General features: G+C 35.7%; 1 protein-coding gene across 48 annotated transcripts in view; it reads left to right on the top strand.

Moving 5' to 3' along the window:
• KCNMA1 (potassium calcium-activated channel subfamily M alpha 1) overlaps window positions 1–26,921 on the top strand; it is a 431,738-nt gene that overhangs the window by 285,075 nt on the left and 119,742 nt on the right. For all 48 annotated transcript variants that reach the window (XM_086901436.1, XM_086901419.1, XM_086901432.1 and 45 more), the window contains 6 exons: window positions 10,641–10,751; window positions 12,620–12,725; window positions 14,119–14,201; window positions 16,337–16,406; window positions 18,023–18,178; window positions 26,324–26,433. In XM_086901436.1, the coding sequence (XP_086757562.1) occupies window positions 10,641–10,751; window positions 12,620–12,725; window positions 14,119–14,201; window positions 16,337–16,406; window positions 18,023–18,178; window positions 26,324–26,433 (636 nt within the window). The remainder of the gene's footprint in view (window positions 1–10,640; window positions 10,752–12,619; window positions 12,726–14,118; window positions 14,202–16,336; window positions 16,407–18,022; window positions 18,179–26,323; window positions 26,434–26,921) is intronic.

Raw genomic sequence — 26,921 nt, 5'->3', positions numbered from 1 at the left:
TGCAAACTCTCTTGAGTTTAGAATCTGTGACCAGGGATTTTAAAGCAATTCTCTTCCCTGTACCACACTGAGAATATCTGAAGAAGAACGGGCAGTAGCCTTAATATCAAAATAGTATGGTAAAACACCAAACCTACTACTTTTACCTGCTGACAAAGGTTAAGTTTTATTGGACCACATTACCTCATTACGTTTCTATTGAAAGCGTGCTCGTTTTCTTGACCAAGTTAAAACTAGCCCTTTCTGGCATTCCCAGCTCCTGGACGTGCTGGGATATGGCCTTTACTGAGCTAGATGTCCTTGGCGATATGGTGCGACACAGCACAATATCACCTTTAGTGTTGCCATCCTTCATTTCATTACATACATCTGTGACATCCACTGGTAGAGTGTATTTGCCCTGAAAGCCTAGTCATATAGAGAGCCCTTTTCATATGATAAAAATAAGGTACTGCAAGAAATTTATCTAATGAATTGTCCCTCTTCTTACTTTAAGAAGATAATTTTTAACTTTGTTCCTTTCAAATCATCACCCATGCAACATTTTGTTGAAGTGCATTATGGTTTTATCAGGTTATTTCTCCTCTCTGTGTAGCAGAAAGACTGTAAATGTCCCACAGAGCTAATTCTAGAGTACTGTTTTATATCACTGTGTAGATAAATCAAAATTTTGAGATTAGATATAATTTATGCTAGTTTCTGTTCATTAGACAGTAAACTTCAATACATGCATTTATTGAGATACCCTCAAATGTCTAAGGTAAACTCTAAACACTGATATTGGAAACTTGCATCTCTTACCTAGGCAAACTTGCCTTGATTTATTTCTGGGAGTGAGTAGTACTGTTAATTTCCCAAAATATTTATCGTGACAGAGGCCATTCATATTTATATTCACTGTTTTCTCAAAGAGAAGCTTTTCAAACTTAGAACATATCCCTCTGTTTTCAAATCTCCAACGGAGTTACAGCAGAGGGGAATGTGTTTAAAGCCTGTTTTACACACAGTTCGTCCCTCCCCTTCTACATTGTCACTAGTACCCAGCATTGCTCAGATGTCTCTCAGTTTGGACCTGATCTTCAGTCAGAACCTCACATCCTGAAAAGCTCAACCTCAGATTACAGGCTTCTGCTGGCTTTGGGGCATGCTTAATTTTATTTTTCCATTGTTCGTTTTTGTCTTTCTTTATGTGCACTGTCTGGTTTTATCTCACTCTGTTGTCAGTGCTTTCTCTGCTGATCTCTACTGCTCATGTAATTTGTTGCTTGAAACTCAACTCTGTCATCAGCGTACAAACTGTTCAATTTACTTTATGCATTGTTTTCTGGTTCAATTATGAATTACTAAGTAGTTTAAAGATGTCCTTTGTTCATGTGGGTCTTTCATCAGAGAATCTAAAGCTTGGGAACTGCACAGTAAAAAGCCATTAGCACCCCTTGTTTGATGTTGCTTTTGCAGTCAGTAGAACAAGATTGATGAAATGTTATGTTTGGCCAAAATTGAAGTTTTCATTTGGAATTCAGTGTTGAGAGAATGGATTGTCAGAACCAATAAGTTTTCCTTTGCTTGGGATATGGGCATGTGGTAGTAATTAGCAGTATAAGGTCTTTAGTTGAGCAACCAAGCATAGATTCTGGCAGCAAAAATAATGAGAAACTACAGTCGTTCTATTTCCAATGTCAGAAAGTTTCCAGATAAAATTAAATACCTTTCCAATATGAAAACAGCTGAATTTTGGTGAAAGGTATAGTTTCAGCCCTTAAAACAGCAAATGTGTGTAGTTTTTTAACTCTGTCCAAAACAGATAAATACGTGGAATCTGCTTTGTAGCATCTGTGTATATGTTAAACGTTGTCATAGCTTAACCCCAGCTAGCAACCAAGCCAGGAAACAGCACAACATGCTGCCTCCTAAACTCTGTGTGTGTAATAACATGATTATTAAACATTTAGGTCAGAAATTAAAAGCAGTGTATGATTATGTATGTTTTGAGTTTTGCACTAAGTGACTTCAATACTATGGAGAGCCTCGCACAGAACAGTGACTATAAAGGAACTAGAATGTACACATAAGAATTATTGATACAAACTTCACTAATTAAAGAAGAGAAATAACCAACACACCAAGTTTGATCTCACATTTCATTTTGCTTTTCAGCCATAGGATATCCTATATAGGATTCATTTTGCATAATAAAGAACCTTATTTTTGTCTTAGATTAGACCCATACATATATAAACTTTGGAAACAAAAGTAATTTGTAGACAATATGCAGTTATCACTGGTTAAACTTACTAGATAATAGGTTCATTTAGTTGTGAAAGTCCACAGGGAAATTTTTAGATTTTAAATTGAATTATATATAATTCCTGCTTTGTAATATTATTGTAAGCAGACATCTAAGGAACAGGAATTTCTTTATGGTCTTTGATTGAAGTTTCATCTTCAGCTGTAAAATAAACAGCAGTTCTTACTGTTGTGTTTATACCAAAATATCTATACCAATATATCTATACAAAATGTAACTGAGGACAAATGTACATATTTAATGATGAGTAAAGAGTTTGGCAATATTACAATCAAATTTTTTTTGGCACAAAATAAACAGCCGAGCAACCAAAAAGTCCCAACAACGAAACAAAACACACATGCTTCCTTACACCCTGTCTCCATTTAGCTCTTCTTTTTTAAAGCTTTTAATTTGACCTTGTTTAGGGTTTTTCTCTAATTATTTGTAGAATTCATGAGCTAATATTCAAAGGATCATTTTAAATTGATGTTTCTAAAGTGAAGTACCATAAAAGGATGAAAAGGTACCTGCCACTCTGTCACCATAGCTGGTTTTAGAATAGAACACTAAGCCTGCAGGTTTGTTCATGAATTTGTACCTCTGGAAGGCTGGAAGGGTCATTGATCACTTTGGATGGATTTCTAAAGTGCTGTAATTACCTGCTTTTCTGTAATATTCAGGCTTTAATTATTTTGAAGTAAGGCTTTTTTTTTCCAAGAAAGTCTTGGATTTGGATAAGTGGATTTATGCTATAGCACTATTTTTGTGATGTTTTGGAACTTACACATTTGGTTCCAGCCAAAATAGGACTTAAAAGATCATCTGGGAGAAAAAAACCCCCACAAGTTTATTTTGTTTATTTGTTTATAATATTCATATTACTGAGGTGTGGTATGTGGTGTGGTTAAAGATCCAGATACATTTTACCTCTACTAATTCATAATTAAAATTTTATTCTTTATTTACGAATTTACTTTTGAATCAAGATTGTTCTTGTTCCATTTCTGTATTTGTGTATGCATACTATCCGACTGGATTTGAATTCTGTGAAATATTTTCCAGTTGAAGATATTAACTTACTGTAAATCAGTGTGCACAAAGCTCTAGAAAGCATATGGAAAGAACATTTGTAAACTGATAAATTCAGCCTGGATAATTTACTGATTTTTTTTCAGTCTTCATGTTGAATTAATGACTTCTGATTCCATGGACTACATTTTTTTGTCTTTTTTATGCAAATTTTTTGTCTTTTTTATGCTGTCAAATCTGATGCAGAGTCTTTATGAGAGCAGAAAGTAGAACACAGCTTTCCATGAATAAGTATGGCAGAGAGAGCAGTGACTTGCCTTAGCAGGGAGGTTGGTCCAGAAGAGCCACTGTGGTCCCTTCCAACCTGACCCATTCTGTGATTCTGGCTGTGTCTGTATAAACTGCTCACTTTGTCACCATAGCACAGGTTTATGCTAGACTTCATTACAGATTCAAAAGATGTAAAAATAAATTATTCAGAGGATATTTATGTTATTTATTTATATTATACTATATCAAGAGGATATATATTATTATATATAATAATGCAACTATTATTATAGTTAATATATAAGATTAAAAATGAATTTTAATGAAATCACAGTCCTTTTCTGTATAAGGTATTAGAACCTCCTGTTTCTCTTCTCTCATGATCTGCTCTGCTTCCCAGAGATTTCTTCAAGTTTCTTAAATTTACAAGCTATAAATTATCAAATCATCAACATATCAACAGAAATAATCATCTGTTAGAAATTCCTTCCAGAAGGGAACATGGGATTCAATAACTAACTTCACAGAGAAAAATAAAAACTGTAGACAGATAGATATGGTAAACAGAAAGACAAACAGATAATTTAAGTTGACAGGCCATATTGGACTCATTAGACATTTGAATTTCATTACAAATTAGGAAAAAAAAAAAAAAGAAAGAAAGAAATGGCTTAACCAAAGAAAAGGTCCATTTGCTGCAGTAATGAGAGGCATAGCTCCAAAGAAAGTGACATTAAATTCTTATATTAAATAATTTGATGCAATATGTAAGATATTATTTTTTCAGTGGGATGAGAATGTAATAAGAGAATGTGACATGGATTACATTATGATCCCAGGGGTGTCTCTATTTCCCCATCTGCTAGCCATTCTTCTAATCCCACTTTTTCAAATGAAATTCCACTTAGCGATAAAGAAAATCTGATGAGTGTTAAATAGACTGACAGATAGAAGAAATAGGACAAACTTTTCTTTTCAATTTTGTGTGCATATTGAACTATATCCATTCTTTTGAAAGTAAGAAAGGCAATGTGGGAAGTGACATATTAGAACATTATGACTTTAAAATGTGTATTTGAGGTCTCATATCACATTCCATTCCTACAATAATAGTGCTTATTTTATATTTCTAGTTGAAGTAGTAAAAGTTCCTTTTCTCTGCTTAAACTTTCAAAAAACCCCTTTTGGATTTGACATCAAATAGCAGTTGTTGCTGCTCAAATTTTGACCCAAGAAACACTGAATCTGATTTATAAATCTGCTGATTTACCAAATTCTACAAACTATACAGTCCATGGCGTTCCAGGCTGTGCAATGTGAGATGGCAGAAGTGATTAGTTGATCAGCAAGTTTTAGAAACTTCTTGCTTTCACTCAGGTTCTGTTGCAGAAAATTAGTCATGAGATTTTGGGATGATTTCTGTGGAAAGAAATGCATTGGCTCTGCTCGTGGATAAAATGCTCAAAAATTTGAATATCTTTTCCTAGCTCCTGCATTGCTTACAATGGATTTCATTATTTTTTGACTCATTGAGCATTTAGAAAACCTGTAAGGAGATTTGAAAATGAGTAATAATGGGGGAAAGCAACATATTTAATACAAAACACTTTCAGTTGGTTTCAAAAGTAAAAACAGGATGGCTTGTGTGTGTGATATCTGCCACACAAAATGTTACAGAAATGAAGTCCAGGGTGTGGAGGGATTAGAACAGTAGATTAAGGTCTGTTTGCAAGTGAGATGCTAATGCTGGAGGTGTAGGTTACCCCTGCATTTTACTGTTTTCTAGTAGGGGCTCCCTGTGCATGCTATTCAGCAGTTTTTACTCCTGTTTATAGCAAACTATTCACTTTTGTCTTCTGGTGATAGATGTGTGTTATGCCTAAATGTTGTAATATTTTTCATAAAAGTAGAGATACTCTAAATAATATTGCCATTCAGACTGAATGAAAGGATCAATATTCATCCTCTAAGCTATAGTGGAGACCTCTTAACTAATTCAGACCCTGGAAGAAATAAATCCCTGTGCTTTCATTTTATTATTGCTGGTTTGGAGGTGTGCATCAAAGAAAGAATATTAACATTTAACTTGCTTTATAGAGAAACATTGTAAAATTCCTTAGATCATGGTCATAAAAATGCAAGATAAATTCATTTAGCTGTAGCTGAGCAAAGTTTAGATAAACAAAGCAGGCCAGATTGAGTCCTGTAGGATAGCAAGTCATTGCAAAGAGACTTGGATGAAAGCTGAAATGTGCAGTTTAAACAAAGAAGTGTGCTATTTATCCTGGATTAAAGGAGCTGAAATGCACTCTTGTATTGGTCACAAAGTGACTTAATATTTGCATCAGAGAAAATTTCAAATGCCTGACATTAAAAATTTCCTATTTGTGTTAATCTGATGTAGGATCCAGTAGGGTTCCACTGATCTGTACTGTGCACCATATACTGAATAGAGCTTTTTGAGTGCATCTTGGTATTCCCTAATCCCTTTTTTTTTATTCATGATTTAAGAGCATGATTTAAGAGTTCCAAAGGCATGGAACATGGTGGAAAGAACAGATATTTTCTGTCAGAATTAAGCACAGCAGCTGTACAAGTACACTCTGGTTCCAAAACAGATGACAGTTGAAGCTATCAGGTCCAATTTACAGAAATTAAAGGTACCTGAGATATGTTTTCACATACTGCCATTACATATCCTCTGACAGTATGGCCATATGCTTGTATATTTTTAATACTGATACATATTCTAGTGTCTCCAACACTTATTAGAACTGCAACACTTTTGAGATTTTTAATCCTTCAGGAATAAAGAGAATAATAAAAATCTACTTTTGAACAAACAGTTGTAGGAGAAAAAATGTTAAACTTGCTTGACAATCAGTTTTCCTTTAATGTTTTCTGCTTGTCTCCTTTTTACTAGAAGATTTATAGAGCCTGATGGGAGAATCAGATTGAGAAATTAGCTTCCAGTTTAATTATTTGTTTTTTGCTTTACACATTGGCCACATAAGAGATCCTTAGAGGACCATCATCCTTGGGCTCAAGTCATCTGTGAAAAAGAAAGGGAAACACTTCAAATTGTGGCTGCACAGCACTTAATACTCAAACAGAGTTAATCTGAGAGGGGAGTTTAAATTGAAATAAGAGAGAGACACAGAAGCACACACATGGAGTTCTGAGCTGAAGTATCTGAATCCTGAGTAATGTTTGGTAAATCACAAAAAGCACAAGCATCTAGAAACGTACTGTAAACTGGTATGTTTAAGAATGCATATCAATAATAGATAAACAAACAGACCACATATACTGTCTCTGTTGACATTTATTGACTTTTTTGAATAAGAAAACATGGCTGACATCCATAATTTCTTTGAGCAAAACCTGTGAGACTTTACAAACTGCTGCCTGCTTCAACCACAGCAGCCTGCTCTTGGTATATAAAGAGTTTAGATGGTCAGTAGATGAAGGAATGATCAGAATGCTAAGCAGAAATAGCTCAAAAAGATCTGAGAATATGTATTTGATATGAATATCATAATTTTATAGAGGCACCTAGATCAGTATGCACCACACTTCCTTTAGTTACTTGACAAGTGAACACAAAGTATTCAACTGAATACTGAGCAGAATTTTGTATTTATTATTTTTGATTTATTAGGACAGGCCAGTTGGAGTGAATTTTTTCAGGTTCTTTATACTTGTTCCAATAAAATGGATAATTCTTGCAAAATAAACAGGCAAAAGATTTGTGTATTGTGTTCTCTGAAGGAAGAACCATGAAAAGATCCTTTTTATAGAATCCCATTCACAGTGGATCTGTTTTCATTTACAGTGCTATTTACATGGTTCAGTGTATGTTCTCAATTATCTCATGCCAGAAATCTAGATGTTTTAACTTTTGCTCATTTCAGTGCTTTCCTTACTGAAACAATTTGTCTTTTAGTAGCTTTGGATGTTTTATCAACATTTTTGTTTACTTTATAGGAAGCTGGAGTATTATTAGTAAATGGATCATTATGTCAATACTAGAGTGGAAAAAAATAGGTGCTGTAGAGAATTGCAATTATGTGGAATCACAGTTGAAACCAACTGTGTACATCTGTGCCAATTCTTCATATTTGAAATATTTTCTTTTTTTTTTTTTATTTCTCAAATTGATTTTGAGAATGCTAAATATATATAGGAGAGGATGGATTAGTCTATCTTTGTTGATATAATATGACTCCTGATTTGATTCTTTGTGAAAGGTTTTTTTTACAGCATCACAATCATATAATATAGATTCCCACTGGTATATTAAACCAGTTTCTCATCTGATATGTGTACCAATGACAACTACTACTTAACATAAACCTTAGTCCTTCTGATTACCTATCAGTGATAAAAATGTCTAAATTCTTCAATCATGTTTTTCAGTATGGCAAGGGACTTCATAGATTTTTGCTTTTAAAGAATTAATAAATAAATAAATAATAGTAATAATAATGTATTAGTTCTGAAGTCTTTTCATAAAGAAAAGCTTAATGAAAAAGTTAGATTTTTATGTTGACCAAATGAATTTAATTCAGTGTCTTTCTACTAACCAACTCCACTATGTTGGCTTTACTTTTTCAGTGCATGGAAAAAAATGGGTGTTTAAAAAAAAAATTAAAAAGCAAATACAATGGTTACTGAATCAAACAGAGGAAGTTATAAATCTTCAAATCATATGCAGGACAGATTGGAACATTATAAGCTCTTCAGGTTTTCTTGAATAATATACCTAATAACTCATTATAGGCAAGTAGGAAATCTGTTTTCAAATTCTTTTACTTCTAAGCAAAAATATAATTTATGTTAAAGGGAGATTTTCTTGGTGGGAGTTTTCTTCCAAAAATGAATGCAAGTACCTTTTCAGAAAATACTCTTTGAAAGCTAGGAGGTTTTGTTGCAGTCACTGTTCAGGACACTGCCTTGCACTGTAAAAGAGTAGCAAGGAAGAGAAGAATAGATTGTGTCCAACTCCAAAAATGAGAGTTTAAAATGAAACCACAGTGCAGATGCCTTTTAACACTCAAAAAAACACTTAGTCCTGGTACCCAAATGCAAGGGTTTTTGGAAGCCAAATGTTTTATTTTCCCTGGAGCTGATTGCTGTGAGTCTGTACTCAGTGAGAGTCATAACAGGAATGTCCCAACTGCATCTGCTTTTAGCAGGAGCTTTTTGCAGCAAATAACCTTTGGAGGGATCTCAGAACATGAATTACCTTGTAATATTTTGGTACTTTGATAATTTCTTCTGCAATACAATATTTTGGGTTGCACAGCCATACTTTTAAAATATGGACTCTAATTAATGACAGAAAAGAACCCATATTAAGTGAAATCAGCCAGGGAGGTAATCAGTTTTCTCCATAGGAATGCAATGTATCAGAAGAGCTTTCAGGAAGAGACCCATCTAAAGCTAACAACACTGGATCTGTACAAAGGACTTCCCTTAAAATCAGGACTTATTTCTGCTATCAAAATCAATGCATAAGCTATCCAGATGGAAAGTTCAATTTCTTAATTAGTAATAGGTGTAGACATTTGAAGAAAGTAATAGCTATAGTTTAAAATTGGTCATCTTAGAAAATGTGCACGGACAAAATTAGAAATACAAATTATTATTTTCAGCTTCTGTTTATCATTTCCCTGGAACTTGGTGGGTTTTTGGTGCTAGATGGTTTTATAGTCAGGAAAAGTGTTGTATACCACCAGACAGAAAGAACTTCCCTATAAGTTAGTGTAATGTAATGTACCAAACAATCTGTTCAGAATTTACATCAAGTAAACTCCTAAGGTTTTAAATATCTCTTCAGAACTGGAAGCTTTCTGAGGTTTTCCATTGCTGTTTTACGTATAACAATGGATTAAGTCATACATGTACACCTCTGGCAACCCAGGCACATGGCCATCAGGGAAACAGGGCATCCTGCTGGTGGGAGCAGTGGAGGCATGGCTCTCCCCAGCCTGCTGCAAACTCTGCCAGGTTGCAAAGCTCCCAGAGGAAACCTCCGCAAAATCCCTCGCCCCAAATAAAAAGGCTGACCTGATGTATTTTATGTCTTGTTTGCTGATACTGTGCTTACCATCTCATAAAACAGGAAAGCTTTGAATTGTGTTTTTGTGTTTTTAAGTGTTTGCAGTTCCAGGACCTTTATTGCACCTTAACCTCATGGTTAAAAAGAAAAATAAAGAAAAGCAGAAACTATGAATAGCAAGTTCAGCAATGAACATTCATATATCGACTCTTACATTAAATACAAACCAGCATGGCCAGAATCTCTTAAAAACTTCTATTTCTTGCCTGTTAAATAAAATGAAACAATTGAAATTTAATATTGTTATTTCTAAAATTGCGTTTGAGTCCTGGTGATGTCATTAAGTACTCATGTAGAAGGAGTTATCATATTTCAAAATAAATGTTTAACAGACTGTGCTCTGCCAGAAAAGTGATAATAGTAAACAATGACTTTTTGTTGTAAAGTACTATCCTTCTAGAATTTATGGTAGGAAAAAGATTTCTTTTTTTGCTGCTTATAGCCTATAATTGGCAAGTTTTGCACTACCTTCCTTGGCATGAAAGTGCTGCTTCAACTATAGAAAAATACTAAATCATTTTAGAGAGATTTGCTGTCATAACCCAAAAATTTAAACAGTTAATCTCATTAGAGGAGTTAAAGATATCGAGAAAGATGTGTGAAATGAAGAAATATGACTTTGAAAGAGACTGGTTAATACAGTGCATAAACATATATATAAGTGATCTTACTTATTGTTAAATGTGGAATACAACATGGGCAAATGGCTTTACAGGTGAGTGCATGTACATATATACTACATTTGCAGTTGCAAAAAACTTTTTGAATTGCTGTTTTTCTTCTCTGACTTCGTGGAATGGGATCTAGAGAAACATCATGAAGAGACTAATGCTTTTTTTTTCTCACTAAGTTATCATTTCCATCCCTGCTTTCTTGCTTGCTTGTTTTACCTTCTTTGCAAGATTAACTCTGTATTTTCTGTAACAGGCACATAGTTGTCTGTGGTCACATAACACTTGAAAGTGTGTCGAACTTCCTGAAGGACTTCCTGCACAAGGATAGGGACGATGTCAATGTAGAAATCGTCTTTCTGCATAAGTGAGTAATCTTTCAACATTGCTCTTGTCATCTGTTACTAAAACTCATTAAGTTAAGCTGTATCTTCTGGGAAGACAGAATATTTAAAGCTCCATAAAACCATAAACCATAGAATTAATATTTGCATTTATGTTTATTTATGTCTTGAGAGAAGTTTTTTCCCCTGCATTTTCCATAACCCACTACTAAGTATATTTGTTGCAAGCAGACAGACTTCAAATCCAGTTGTGTTGTCTGTGAGGTACATAGCTAAATGCATAGTTGGAGTGGGGATTGGATTATGAAATAAAAAATATTGAAATGCAAATAAATACATCAGAGTTTTTTTTAGTGGTAAATATTTCTAAGGAAACTACCAAATTGGCAACATCAGTAAAATTAATGAAAAGTATATATGTTGTATAAACTTAAGGTATCTGAAAATACCTTTTCACCCTACTGAAATCAAAAACTGAAACCTCACCATACTAGATTTCTCTAGGAAAAAAACGCTTATTTCAAATTGCACAGTATTTATAAAATGAAAAATGTAGGTGCAGGATCAGTTTTAATATAACAGATACTTTACAAATCTATTGATGATAGAAATGAATTTTTTGTCATGGTGATAATCAGTACTGCTCTTTATTATGTTACATACCTACACACACGTAGTATCCTGCATTTTTCTGATGTAGAAATTGGAAAGGTGTCTTAATGAGGCTGGTGTTTCTTGCAGGCTCTACATGATGTGTATGTTAATATAATTTAATAAATAATACAATGCCTAATATCTATGCCTAGGGGAGGAACTGCTAGAAAAAGCCTTATGATAGGAAACAGTATAGTTTCTGTTCCGTAATGGCATCTGTTTAGAAGAGTTGCAAGTTAAAAGTAAATAATATTTTTGCATTCAGCAATGAATTCTGCAATTTTGTCAAGGAAAATGATTAAAAAGTCAAGGAATCATTTGTGATGACTTAGCAGTGGAAACTGAGAACTAAGAATCAGCAGCACTTGCACAATTTTTTCATCTAGTCCTTTCAATTTGAACAAGTGATGATATCTTCAAGGAACTGCATCATTTTTTTTTGCATTCCCTCTCTATGTAATAACAAGTGACTGTGAGAGGAAATTTGAGATCAGGATTTCCACAGTGAAAATATGTGGTAGGAATCAGGAAACTGCACATTCACATGAAATGAGTTTAGCACCTTGCTGCTTGTTTGTGCCTGTAGCTATTAAATCCCTTCTATTTTAATGAGTGGCACCAGAAAAGATATTTACAATGTTGGTCCACATTTTACATGATTACATTTACATGATTACAGTCAATTACAGTTATGTAATTGACTGTAATCCATTTAATTTTTCTTTTGTTTCTGGCAAAATGAAATGAGACAGAATGTCACAGCATCATTATGTTTGTTTTAATTGTAGCTCATGCAGGCCACAGGGTCCCTGTCTGCTTTCTTTTCCTGATTTTTAGTGATCTTGCATTGAGCTGTTTTATTCAACACAGTCAGGCATTGTGGGAATGATGGGACATACAGAGGATGGTTTTGGTACTGTGTAATTCCTGGGTAGAATGCTGGGAGAGGATGTTTTCAAATGGTTGCACCCATACTTCTGGATTCACATCCCTTGGAAATGTACACAGGATGGATGTGGAGAGTAGCACAAGGTGGGCCAGAAGCACTGCAGACAAAAGCAAGGTAGTGTTTATCTTTTAAGCAAGGCAAGCTGTTTCCACACCACAGAAAAAGAATCAGCAGAAGTCTGGATATCTAAAATGAATAAATGGGTGGGGTTGTAAATGCAGGAAATGGAGCAGTTATGGAAACTGACTTCTCATTTGCTCTTGTGTTTCCTTCCTCTTTCCAATGCAGTATCTCCCCTAACCTTGAGCTGGAAGCTCTTTTTAAACGACACTTCACTCAGGTGGAATTTTATCAGGGTTCAGTCCTTAATCCCCATGACCTGGCAAGAGTGAAGGTAACAGCTCTGTTGTTCTGTTCTCCTGCTATTTGACCTGTTTCTAAGTACTCCTTGCATGATTTAGAAAAAATCCTGCTAAAGCCCTTCATGTAACCCCAAAAGAGTGTTTTTCCATCTCTATTATCTTAAGCAATAAATTATATCTATCCTGGTAAACCTTTTTTACCCATATCTTAGATCTTCAAAGCTGCAGCAGCAGTGACTTAAGATACATTGTCTGCCATTCCATTCAACTCTTTATGAATTTTTCATTGGTGTTTCTCAAAAGTGTGTTTTACATTAATGTTTGATATAGCAAGATATTGTCTTACAGTAATTGCTTAAAATGCTGTTATCTTATCAGAACAATTAAATTTTTTTTTTTCACCCTCCAAACCCCTTTTCTGTTGTCTAGAGTCCTTAAAGAAAAATCTGAGATTTTTGGGAGATTAAATGAGATAGTTTTGCTTATTTAGATATTTATTTTTTAGACTTTCTAAATAGTAAACTATTTCATTCTCTTAAAGCATGAAGCTTTAAAAAAAAAAGAAAATTAAAAAAAAAGCAAGTTGTCACATACATTGTTAACTTTTTTGTTTCTTTTCTCCCCAATGGAATGTAAATTGATTACTTAAGCCAAGAATATTTTAGTACAGTGGTATTAACACTTTCTGGAGTACTAATCGTGTTTTTTGTCCATTTTGACCACGGAAATTGCTTAAGATTTTTGTAGCCCAATGCACACTGTTTCAGTTCATCAGAGCATGTTCTAATTATGACCATAAAATCGCGTGTTCTTATTTTATCTTCTGTATTCCACCCTTCTTTGTGTTGATATTTGGTTGTATACACTGGAAAATACTTTTGTCATCTGCTTTGAGTTCTGTAAAGCTCAGGTTTGTGTGAATCTAGAGGTGCTGTGAATAGAGCAGTTTTCCTCCTCTTGCTTTCTATATCTGGTGCTCATATTCTACATCAGTTCAGCCACCTCTTCCTGTCTTGAATAGGAAGGCACTTAAATTCCCAAACAAAGCTGCAGGACTTGTGAGAGGACTGTACTGATGTAACAGGAACTTCCCATGAATTTAGAAGTCCAAATTCCAGTATCTGGTTACAAAAGATTAACATTACTGCCTTTGTGGTCGAGCTGATACAAAGTAAGAGTCGTCAATTGAACTGCTGAGCTGCTCTGATCATCGTAAGCAAATTTCAAGAAATTCTCTGTGTCCGTGAGAATGGTCATAATCACTGGCATGAACTCATGTCAGCCTAGAAACGTTTTTAATTAGCAGTATTGAGAACTGACACTCACACTCATGCAGCCAGTGCTGGATTCCCTGATAGCTTATGAGGAAAGAAGAGCTGGAAAGAGAAGTTGCTTTATATGTTTCCTTTTTCTTTGGTGTCTCAGATAGAGTCAGCAGACGCGTGCCTAATCCTTGCCAATAAATACTGCGCTGACCCAGATGCTGAAGATGCCTCCAATATTATGAGGTAAACTCTGCAGTTTTTAATAGCTTTTTGGTTCTTAACTCTGATTAGCTAATTTTATATCTGATCTGTTGCACTGAAAGAACACTGTAGGATTTTGAGTTTTTTTAGAGGACAAATTAAAAGATCCTCACAAAAGTCCAGAGGTGAGAATACCCTAAATTCCTACCTCAACTGTTTCATCTGTCTTTAGTGTGTCAGAAGAGACACTTGGAGCACAGGCTTTGGCACTCTTGGTCACTTTGCAGGAGCTAGAGTATTTCCAGGTGAAGGCAGAGAGGAAAGGGAGTGCTGCAACAACGCATGGCGTGAGTGCTCACAGTGCGGGGCTGCTGTCAACAGTGGGGCAGAAACACCTTCAGCCCTTCCTTCCCTGCTGCTCCTTGGTGGATCTGCTCCTACAAGTAGAGCACTGCTCAGGGGATAGCAAAGCATACAAGGGAGTTGTCTCCTCTCTCCATCTTGCTTGTTTCACACTGGAGACCGATCATTGCTTGTTTTGATTGACAAGGCATTTACGACATTAGGGACGACCAGATCTCCTGCTTCCCTCCTTGTAGTCTCTGAAGGGAGGAGATGGAACAGTCAGTCAGTAGATGGCAGCTAGAGTTACAACAAACCTAAGCCATTCCATTTTTTTTTGTTTTCTTCATGCAATACTAGTTTTAATGAGACCAATCTCCTTTTAAAAACTAAAATCTCAGTCAGTGATCGATTAAAAGTTCTCTAGAATTGGATTGGCCAGTGTTACAAACAGATTTTACTGGCTTGTCAGATGTTTGCATGCTGTGTATTGAAGGAAGGGGAGAAATAAAAAAATGCTACTAAAATTGCTCTTCTGGAAAAATACCACTTTGTGCAAGAGATGTAGCCATTGGAGAAAGACACAAGGCTAAAATATACTTAGTTTCATTTTACAAACATGATTTGAGTTGTAATGAAAGAAACTTTATTTTAATATTGATTGCATAAATATATTAAAAATATTCCATTCACAGATTGATGCATTCTTAGTAGATTTAATACCTTTAATGTAATAAAATGCAAAAATTGTAATGTAAGAGTGGAATTCTCTTATGTTTTCTCACAATTTAAGTTAAAAAATTTAATGTTTAAACAGTTTAGCAATAAATGGAAAATTAGAAGAACGACTTGTTAAAATAATGCAATTTTTTTAATGTTTCCTGTTCTAGCTTTGATGTGCTTAAAAGCACAAGCCAGACCAGAAGTTTACAATATATGTTCTACAAAACACCAATGTAAACACTTACAGCATTCAGTCTTGTGAGACTGATGATTTCATAATAAGTCAGATTTCTTTTCATTGTTTTATCTTATTTTTCTATCTTTAGTCTTTAAATACAAGAGGTTTTATTTTTTTTGGCTGTTCATCTCTTTAATTTTGCGCAATGCTTTCTTATAGCACACTATCAGTTCATGCATTTCTCAAACATTTTTCTTTCCAGCCACTTAAAATCAAATACACAGTTGAATGTATCCTGGATTCATTAAATAATTTAGAACATAGAAAATGTGAGGATTATGGAAGTAGCCCCATGTTTTATAAATTCAGCATTCAGCTATCAGTTTTTATATTGATCTTTGGATAAATCCATCAAAATTAAGATGAATTTGCATGTGTAACACAAAATCATTATTCAAGGTATTTAGATACGATGAATGTCTAGCAGCTGTAAATAAATAATATATGATGGGACAGGAAGAAATTGATTCTTTCAGGCATTTATCATTCAGAAACTTTATCAAGTATGTTGATTCAAAGACATGATAATCACTGAGGATGATGTAACAATTCCAACTATGCTATTTTCCTAACAGAATGAGTATCTGAACAGAGCTGCTAAAACAAGTGTCTTTTTCTGCAAACTCCATAAGAGCAAACCATTCAACTGCACATTTCCTGAGGCTTATTGCTTTCTAGTACTAGCCACCAATTCTTACCTCAGTGTGACTGTGTGTAAATATCTCAAAGGTTTGACATCAATCAGTTTGTTTTACGAGCAGATGAATAAGGGGGTACAGTTTTAGTTGTGGGACTTGACAAAACAGTCAAGTTTTGTCAACAAATACCCTATCAGTTAAAAGTTATCTTAATAGGTTTTTCCTTCTCTTTTTAGAGTTATTTCCATAAAGAATTATCATCCGAAGATAAGAATTATCACTCAGATGTTGCAGTACCACAATAAGGTAATGTGATGGCCACTGTTTCTGCTCACAGTATTTTGCTACATTGCATTCACTCATACATACTTTTTCTAGTTCCTGTAACAGCAAGAATTTTTCTTCAGTTACAAAGTAATTTAGCTTTTTTTATATATGCAAGGGACTTTATCAAAATCATGACATTTATTAATTGCCTGGGATCTAATTCTCAAGGCTACAGTGTCCATAGTTGTTATTGACTCCAGATGACCTTTCACCACTTAAATTCTGTAAGTTCTGCTCTTACTGGAGGTTATTATGATTTTTTGATTCTGGCACAACCATGTAGACCTGAAATTGCCAAGTAGTGGGTACAAAATAAATAAATTTAGGTGTTTTCTAGTATAAAACATATCTCAGTTGTGGAATATGGTACTAAGAGTATTGTGAAGTTCAAAATTACAAATCCACTTTGGAAAGGAATTTGAAAAAAACATTTTGATGGTAAATTTGTGACCTTTGTACACAATGAAAGTCAATTTATTGAATCCTGAGATGAGAAGGTCCATGAACTGCTGACTTACAGGGTTATGAAGGATGTATCAGATAACACAGTACTCATATGTGACCTGCTTCTTTTATTAGCTCTGAAAGAATCAACCACTGCCCAGTGTTTGAGAAAAAGCTTGACTGGCTAAACCTTTCAATGAAATACACAATAAATCTGGTGCCAGGAAGGTTTGATAACAACTCCTTATACCTGTAACCTGTTGCTACAACAAGAGCAGCTACTGCTGCTTGTTATGTCCTCTTCCCATATGTTATAGAAGAAGCCTGTCTTTATAGAATCAAAGCAAGGTGTTTCTCTGCTTTAAACAGCCACAGAGGGGAAGTTTTTTTAAATGCTTCAGTTTGTTTGCTATTCCAATGGTTATGTATGGTTATAGCTTTTATCAAAGTGCTGAACTGTGGAATTAACTTAGGAGGGGAAACAAGGAGGAAAGACTCTGTGCTTCCTTGTATCTGTGCAAATGTAAAAGTTACGTAAGAGAAAATCCAACAGAGTTAAGCCAATAACTGAACAATATTTATACTTATCTAAGTGATCTATTTCAATACTTCAGATGTGTCTTGCTCAGTTATTTTCTTCATTCTGTCCTTAGAAATAGCATTCTTAGAAAAAAAAGTTTTGATTTTCTCTGTCAAGTACTGTTGTTCAAAGTGGAAGAAATGAAATAGAAAAGACAGAAGATGCTGTATATGTTTTTAAATTATAGTATCCTTTAAAGGTTTCAGCTTCACGTTAGTTGTAATCTAAGTGTATTAGTTTCCTGATGTGTGTTCCTTATCAGTCAGACAGTAGCTCAAAGTGCTGTAAGGGGGACATGCAGAAGGGAAGGAAAGCTTCTCCATATTCTGCTTGCTCAGGTGTGAGGACAGATCTGACAGAGTGCCACAGCCAGTATGTCTTGAGAAATGTAGGATTTTATCTCTAGTAGGTAAGAGTGGAACATTTCTTAGCATAGAATTAAGCTCTGAAACACCTGAAGTGCTTCTGCCTACTCAGAAAAAGTCAAGTTAAGAAAGTCATTCACTGCTATCTTCCATTTCTGGTTCTTCACCTGTGGGATATTGTGTTTGTTTGTTTGTTTATTTTCCAGGCCCATCTACTAAATATCCCAAGCTGGAACTGGAAAGAAGGGGATGATGCAATCTGTCTTGCTGAGCTGAAGCTGGGTTTCATAGCCCAGAGCTGCCTGGCACCGGGCCTTTCAACAATGTTAGCCAACCTCTTCTCTATGAGGTCATTCATAAAGGTAATGCCTTATCTCATTAGAACATACTAGTCTGCCATTCAGGTAGTCTGAGACTGGAGTAGAGAACATGACTCAAATGTGAAACAGATAGGCATTAACAGATTTTTTAAGACTGAAAAATACCAGCACACACTTCCATGCTAAAGTTTTTTTCTGAAAATTGAGCAATAAGCCAGGTTCTATCAATTTGTGGTTTTGTTTTTTTTTTTTTTTATTTTTTTTTAAGTTGCTGCTGCTAAAACAAAAATACAATTTATCTAAGTCCCATGTAGCAGCAAAGTGCCAAGAAAAAGGAACTGGTCATTTTGGTCTTTTACATCCAGGGATTAGTGGCCCTCCAGCTGTGAGTAAATAAGGAGCATGTGTTAGAACTGAGGCCCAAACTTCCCATAACATCACTCATGTATTTGTTTCTCCTCAGTCTAAGAGCTCTTTTGGACTTAGATTGCAAAATTTTAACCCAGTTAGACTTCTGTGGGAGCTGTACTGATTCACTGGACCAAGGCTTTGATTGCAGCAATCACTGCATCCTTCCTGGTGCATTTCAGAGACACTGAATCCAAACATAAAGGGTGGGCAGTTTCCAGTCTCATGGATGTTATAAATGGGATGGGAAACACTAGAGTAAAAGGTATGCCATGGTCCACTTCAAGTCCATTGTGCCAGTACGCTAAAAATAAAAATACCGTCATGTCCTCAGATGACAAAGCCAGGAACGTTCTCTTAGAGGGGAATATGTTGGTGCAGGACAGTGAGTCTTTATTTGCTTCTTATAAAGTCCTGGCATTTTTATGAAGGCATCCTTAGAAGACAGCAGGTTCCCATGTGTTAAAAATATTTCATACTATTGCAAAAAGGCCAGTTTTCAATATAGAAACAGGTCTGGGCTCTGCACTTTACCACCTGCAGTTACACTATCTTCATCTTTATTCATGTTCTAAAAAAAAACCCAACTGAAAGAAGCAAAAAAAAAAAAAAAAAAGTTGTTTTACCTCAGCAAACCAGGAATCTGTCTGTGACTCCTCAGTTTATGGCCAATTGGATATTAATCCTTTCTACCTATATCCCAGAAGAAAACCGTATCTCTTGTGAACATCATTCTCCTTACCAGTCAGTTTGGTCTCTCCCACTCTTGTCTGCTGTGGTGACTCTCAGGAGTCTCAAACATTTGTAACAGCCACACTAATGTATGCAAAGTACTGAGGCAGCCTGCTGTATGAACTCACTCTAGGAACCAGAGTACCTGTGAAAATTTTGTCCACCTTCTGTCTTTCCAGAATCAGAAGGGGCCAATTTTCTCTTAAGGAGATCCAAATATATGGGTATTTTCACAAGCCTCGGTCTTAATTCAAGCTGTTTTAATATTGATTTTAAGCAGTGACAAAGTGGAGAGATTCACAAAATGATAAAGTGTAAAAATGTCTGACTGTGGGGGAACTGTACTAGAAACACACATGTTTATGGCCTGGATTTTTATCTAAAAACACTTGAAGTCAAAATCTGGATATGTACAGGTACCATGTTTCCAGAAGATAATCTAACCACTTCTGCCATTAACTTAGCCACCTATGTTTTCTTATTTTATAACACTTCTATAATGGTTCCAGTACAGTTACAGATTCAATCTCATTGATGAGCAGTTTTAAGCTGAAGGCTCAGCTTTGCAAGGCGTTACTCAAATTACGTCTGAGTATTTCTCTGTACACAGAATAAGCATAAAAATGGCAATGAATTTGATTTGGAGGAAGCTGTCATTGTTAGTTTTGCTCTTGTGTCTGATTAAATACGGTTATAAACAGAGTAATGTGAAAACATACCTTAATTTGTGTGACTTTAAATGTCATCTTCACATGGTATTGGGAGCAAAAAAAGCTGTAAGAGTACATTAAAATTGCAATACTTTGTTAATACTTGTTAAAAATATATTTGCTACATAATTAAGAGTGAATTTTCCAGGCAAGTAAAATGCACATCTTCATTTCCAAAGATCTCTGACTAATTCAAAATCTGAAGCCAAATAAATGTACAAGAATTGAGACAGATTTCTTTATGTGACTCTAGCCCTATTGGTGATAATAAAAGGTTTGTTTATTTAGCTGAAATGATGTCCTTTCTCATGTCTGTCTCACTCTAAAAACTTGAAGACTGAATAGTGTCTGTGAATCAGCAGTGTTTCACAGGAGAGCAGCTACATTGATTAGAAATGCTGAAGAGGACTCTCTTGGAGAGAAATATGTCCATTCCCTAAAAGAACTACCCCCTTACATTAAGAACATTCCATTTAAGTACTGTCAGACCTTCATAAATTCCTTGGGTAAACGTTATTAGTGGAGTCTCTCACCAGTCAGGAGATTGCCAGGAAAATGTACAGAAACTTCTGTATTTTTTAATGAGGACTTGGAATGTGTGTTTGTTCCACCTCCATAGTGTGATTAGAAAGTGATTTAATGTGCCATAAATGTTTGGTCAGTCAAACACAAATGAGCGTGATTGATGGTGACATTGCACACATTTAACTCATTATGTCTTACTTTACAGCAAAATTATTTGTGTAAACAGTCTGCTCGGTGTTAGAAGTAAAACAAACTAAGAAACCTCAAAATATTATATTTGTTCCCAATATTTTCCTTTTGGTTTTAGCAATGTAATATCATATGGAATCCTTTATATTCATTTTGGCACCAAGCTGAACAAAAAGGAAATCGGTTCAAAAAGATTAATGTTCTGTAAACAAAGACAGATAGATTGCACCAAACTATATGCTAAGGGAAAAAAAAAAGCCACAAAACTTTACACCTGCATTTTAATAATACAGTCTTATAACACAGACTGTTACTGTTATATTAGAAAAGGAATTTGGACCCTTTATTAACTTGCGCAGTCTCAGAAAAAGGTGGTAATACTGTACTGCACTACAATTTCTGTATTGTTTGAATTAGGAAGTGCATACCAGAAGTCTGTCTATATGAAAAACATTGCAAGAAGCAGATATATGTAATAATAGGCAGAGATGATCAAATTTTGTCCCTGTGTACAATCCTGCAAGCCTATCTACAACCTACAAGCCAAGTTGGTGGTGTTGTCTAAATTAATAAAATATGGAATCTAGTACAGCCAAATTAGTTTTGTCTTTATAGGTAAGACAGCCATTGCACCTCATTGCAGATGTGTAAATTATCTAGAGCTGTCTTTGTTATCCTCTAAGCTATTTTGAGAGTGGGAATGTTTTGTGGGCTTTTGGCAGCTTTTGCTCACACCTACACATATTCAGTACTGGCTTTACATTCCTTTCTAGTCCAGGATGAAAGAGAGACATAGTAAAGCCACACAGATTTACCTAAGTTGGGTGCTTACCTACACTGTTGGAACACATCAGTTTGTTTGCTATTTATTTTTGACCACCTAGGCAGCCTTGGACTGGTTTAAAGTTTGGAACTGGAATATGAACAGGGAATTTCTTGACATGCGGTAGGAGGACTTTAAAAGGGCAGTGAGAAGGAAATGCAATGTCTCGATTTATTGTGAGGTTCTTCAGGAAGCTGCATGATAAACTGATTACATGATCCTACTCACAGGACCTAGACCAAATATGAAATGTAGCTTGTTACCAAATACTTTTATCTTCAAAGATCATGTATAGATCTTCCTGACTGTAATGTTTTTAAATCATTGATTCTAGGAATTAAAACCTGTTGGTGTTTAAAATTGTTTGCTGTGCATACATAGTATCAGTCCTTGTGATAAGAGTGTATTTGTCTTGGGCTAAATTCTACCATGGGACTGCATTTTCAGTCAATCATTTGAACAGATCAACACCAGTCTATCCTTGGCCTCATGACTGGATAGAAATCTTGCCCTGTTTTGTATATTTGAAGCTATTGGAAGCAGAGCCTGTATGCCTTTCAGTTCAAATCCATCAAGGCCAGAATCTAAAAAAAGAATTAGATGTCATTATATTTCAAGGGTACTCTCTCTGCCTTGACACATTACAAAATTCTACCTTAGTATTAATGAGGAAAAGTGCATAAATCTCATTTTAAACTAGAACTAATCTTAATTAGCATATTTGATGTTTTATAAAATATACTCTCTTTATACAAATTTTAAAAATCATCAGTGCATACAAAAAGCTGTGGAAATAGTTGACTGAGATTGTACAGTCTTCATACTACTAAGGTTATTTGTTAGCTTTGATTTCAGCAGACAATGGAACTGAGCAAAGAGGTTGGATAATTTATAGTAATTAAGGAAATGCAATGTTAAGACTGTAAATCTAAGAAGCTTCACCCTATGATATGACCATAAGAACTGCTTTCAGACAATTACTTTTCTGTCAGATTTAGATATCCATGTGCAAAGGCATAACAAAACAAGACATTCACTCAAGCAATTTGTGTGGGCTGAAAGGGCATTATAGGTAAATGCGAGGAAATATTTGAACTACGTTGCTTCCAATGTACACTTCCTTTTCAGCTACCAATCAAGAATATTCCAGGGCTCAAGAATATTGAGTTTAGGCTTTAAACTGGCAGAAGGCAGGATTGTGTTGGATATTAGGATGAAACTGTTTACTGTGAGGGTAGTGAGGCACTGGAACAGGTTGCCCAGAGAAGTTGTGGTTGTCTCATACCTGGGAGTGTCCAAGGCCAGTTGGATGGGTCTGAGCAACGTGGTCTAGTGGAAGGGATCCCTGCCTACAGTAGGGGGTTGGAACAAGATGGTTTTTAACGTCCTTTCCAACCCAAACCATTCTATGATTATGTGGGTACTTCCTTTTCATTCTCATCTATGTTTTTTGAGACAGAGTTGTAATATTAAACATCCTCAAAGGCTTTGCCCTGTTTTGTGGGCTTTCCATGGTGGTGATGAGCTGATCTTATTCAATGCTAAGGATCAGACTTAATCAATACTAAGATCATCTGGGTTACACTGCAACTCTAGCATTTGTTCTCTGTCTTGATACTTAGATCTTGGCAGAAGAGATTATATAGCACGATCAGGTTCAGATACACTCAATCTCTTTCATATGACTATTTATGTCATTACACTGAAAAGCAAATGCTATGAGCAAGATGGATCTTTTGGAGCTACAGAGCTCCTGATAATTACACTGCTGGGTGTAGGGCTAGGTGTATTAAAGGTTTTCATTTTCTTCTGACAATACTAATGGTTGTGCTTACAAGAGCTACATCATTTTTTCATATCTCTGTCACTATGTCCCACAAGGAATTGATTGTGTTATGTAAATATATTTGCTGATAACAATATTGTATCTATAAATATATATATAAAAAATATATGTATAAATATATATAAAATGGAGGAGAGCAGAGGAGTATCATGGCTTAAAAAAAGATTCAGATGAAAACTACATTTCTTCTTTTGGATTGCAGTATGTAATTTTCCAGCTATTCTTCATATAGGCAATTGAAGCAGTGGATAATTTGTTTTATGACTATCAGGAGACAGAATTGCAGTGTGACTTAGGGGGAGATAATCATGTGTGTGCAGTGCTAGAGAGGAAGCAGGAAGATACAGATTGAAGTTGCTTTGGTACTACAGCCCATTCTAGATTGGTTCCATCAGTTACCTAAACTCTAAAATACCATCACAAAGGCTTAAAAAGTCATGAGCATAATTACTCCTAAAGTATTTTTCCTCACAAAAGATACTATCTGTCTCTTTGAAATCATGGGAAAATGTCATGGTTCAGGAGGCAATAAAACAGAAATACCGTCTTTAGTAGACTGTTATAATCATCTTACAATAATATTATATACCATCCCTAATATCCCTAATTCTTTAAATTCTATAACCAACATTTTGTGGTATCCTAACAGATAATAAGTTAGTACGACTAACTGGTATTTATGGAGCTTGATCATTGCTTTGTGAATGAATGTTTTTTTCCAGTCCTTGGTCCTTGACTAAGGGTGAGTATTTAACTGTAGGTCTGATCTGGACTTCCTTCCTCCAAATCAAAACCATCTGCCTAAAGAAAAGAAAGCAAGGGAAGAAAGTAGAAAGGGAGATTTGTAATGTATTTGTATTTTTTTTTCCAACCCCAGGTGGTGTCAATCTAAGAAAAAGCCACAAAATAGACCAAAAGTTACAAACATGCCCTTGCTATCATTACTCTTAGTTTTTTACCAAGCCTGCACTTTATCTCTCTTATGTATATAGAGTTGCTGATCAGCAACATTTGCAGGCTTCCTATAAATAAAAGGGTTATAAAAAATGTGATATGGCTTCTCTGTGTGTGGTGGGGAATAACACAATGCAAATCCCTTTTACCATCCCACATGGCCTCTGCATGGTGAAAGAATTTCTATGGAAGAAATTTCTCCTGATTGTTTGCAGCCCACTTGTCAGACTGTATATGATTTGGAACATCTCCATATTGCAATTTATTCTTGCAGTCATTTACATCTCCAGAACTAAAGTAACTGATTACTTGGCAGCCTGTCAACAGGAGGAGGGAATAGAAAAACAACAACAAAAAAACCCAGCCAAAAAACCAAAAACAAACAATCAAAAAAAGGGAAAAAACCAAAAAAATTTAAAAAAAATCTAAACCCCACAAAGATACCCAAAGAAAACAAAAACCAAACAAACAAAGAAAAAAACCCTCAAAAAATATAAGGAAAGAAAATCATTGTAACTTGCATTTTACCAGGTTTCTTAACAAGTTTGCATCTTGTTCTTTAGAGCATTTTTTTGAAAGAGTGCCTTTTGGCTAGCTTAACATGAGAGAAAGATTGATGAATCCCAAATTAATACTCCCCTGTGGGATAAAAATGCAAACTTATCTAAAATACTATATTAAGTCCTGTCAAAACAGCTCTGGAATACTGAAATTTGAAAACTTGAAATTTTTTGTCCCAAGAGAACCATAGAATGATAGAGTATCTTGAGTTTGAAGGGACTGACAAGGATCATTGTGTCCAACTCCTGGCCCTGCACAGGTCATCCCCAAGAGTCCCACCGTGTACCTGAGAGCATTGTCCAAGCACTGCTGGAGCTCTGTCAGGCTGGTGCTGTCCCCACTGCCCTGGGGAGCTGTTCAGTGCCCAAACTCCCTCTGGTGAAGGTGATTTCCTTTTCCTGATATCCCAAGCCTCTCCTGACACAGCTTCAGGCCATCCCCCCAGAGCCTGTTTCTGGGCACATCAGTGTCTGCCCCTCTGCTTCCCTCCTGAGGAAGCTGAAACTGAGGTGAGGTCTTCTCCAGGCTGAACAGACCGAGTGACCTCAGACACTCCTCATTCGGCTTCTGCTCGAGACCCTTCGCCACCTTCACTGTCCTCCCTTGGACGCTCTAACAGCCCAATGTCTTTCTCATTTTGTGGTGCTCCAAACTACCCCCAGGACCTGAGTGTGGCTGCCCTGGTGCAGAGAGAACAGGACAATTCCCTCCTGTGCCCTGCAGCTGGTGATGCCTCCCCAACCAAGACAGGCTGAGAAAGCTGGGGCTGTTCAGCCTGGAGAAGAGAAGGTTGTGTGGAGACCTCCTTGCAATCTTCCAGTATCTGAAGGGGGCTGCAGGGAGGCAGAGGGGGATTCTTTGTTACGAACTGTAGCGGTAGGACAAGGAGTAAAAACTGAGCGAGGTAAAAACTGTGAGGAAAAATTTAGGCTAAATATTTGGAAGAAATCCTTCACTGTGAGAGTAGTTACACACTGCAACAGGTTGCCCAGGTAGTTTGTGGATGCCCCAGGTTGGGTAAGGCCTTAAGCAACCTGGTCTAGTGAGAGCTGTCCTTCCCATGGCAGGAAGGGTTGGGACTAGGTGGTCTTTAAGGTTCTTTCTAACCCTTAACATTCTATGATTCTACTATTTTTAAAAAGAGAAAATTGGGAAACTTATTTCCTCATGCTCTCTAAAACTTCATTCCACTCCATGCTCGGTGTGCCTAACAAGAATTCAGTGTATTATTTTTGCATATGATTCTTGATTTACTGACTACGGAGATTCTGCTTTTAAGGGATTTTTCAGCATTCTAGAAAATCCCTTAAAAATAAATGATGTTAACTGTGTACTGGCTTACGTGTTAAAATCTGATTTATGTTTAAGCAGTTGTTTGTAAATTTCAAAGAAAGCTGTGATTTTTACTCAGAACTCTGCATCTGTTTCTTTGGTTTTAGATTGAGGAGGATACGTGGCAGAAATACTACCTGGAAGGAGTTGCAAATGAAATGTATACAGAATATCTGTCTAGTGCCTTTGTGGGTTTGTCCTTCCCTGCAGTTTGTGAGTAAGTAGAAATACATTTAATATGCAGAAGTATATCCCTTCTTGCAAGAGAAATCTAATTATTTTGCATGAGACCTTTTCACTCTACTAGAGTCCAAATGTTGCTACATCCGATGGTGTCTAATAAAATAAACATTAAAGCAATCACTGCATGGAAGTGTCTGGAAAATTGTAATGCCTGGTTTCAGGCGAGATTTGTAAATAAGTGATTGTAAATGAAAGCATAAATGGTTTTGGTATGGAGCAAACCCATTAGCAATCTTTTTAAATTCAGTTATTTACTCACAAGTACCATCTTGTTATTTTTTTAATGATTCCCATTCTTTGAATAGTGGTGGTCAGCATGACCACCTTGGCTTGTGTTCCATTCCAAGGAAACTATTCCTTAATTAACAGATGTCACGGAGTCATATAAGCAGTGTGGCACCTGGAGCTCTGTGGAAGTGGTTGCAAATCACTTGTTACAAGTGAAATATCTCAGAGAAGATA

This window comes from Cyanistes caeruleus, chromosome 8 (assembly GCF_971803275.1).
Source record: "Cyanistes caeruleus chromosome 8, bCyaCae1.hap1.1, whole genome shotgun sequence".
In the NCBI taxonomy this organism is placed as follows: Eukaryota; Metazoa; Chordata; class Aves; order Passeriformes; family Paridae; genus Cyanistes; species Cyanistes caeruleus.
This window is presented reverse-complemented; position numbering and strand designations above follow the sequence as displayed.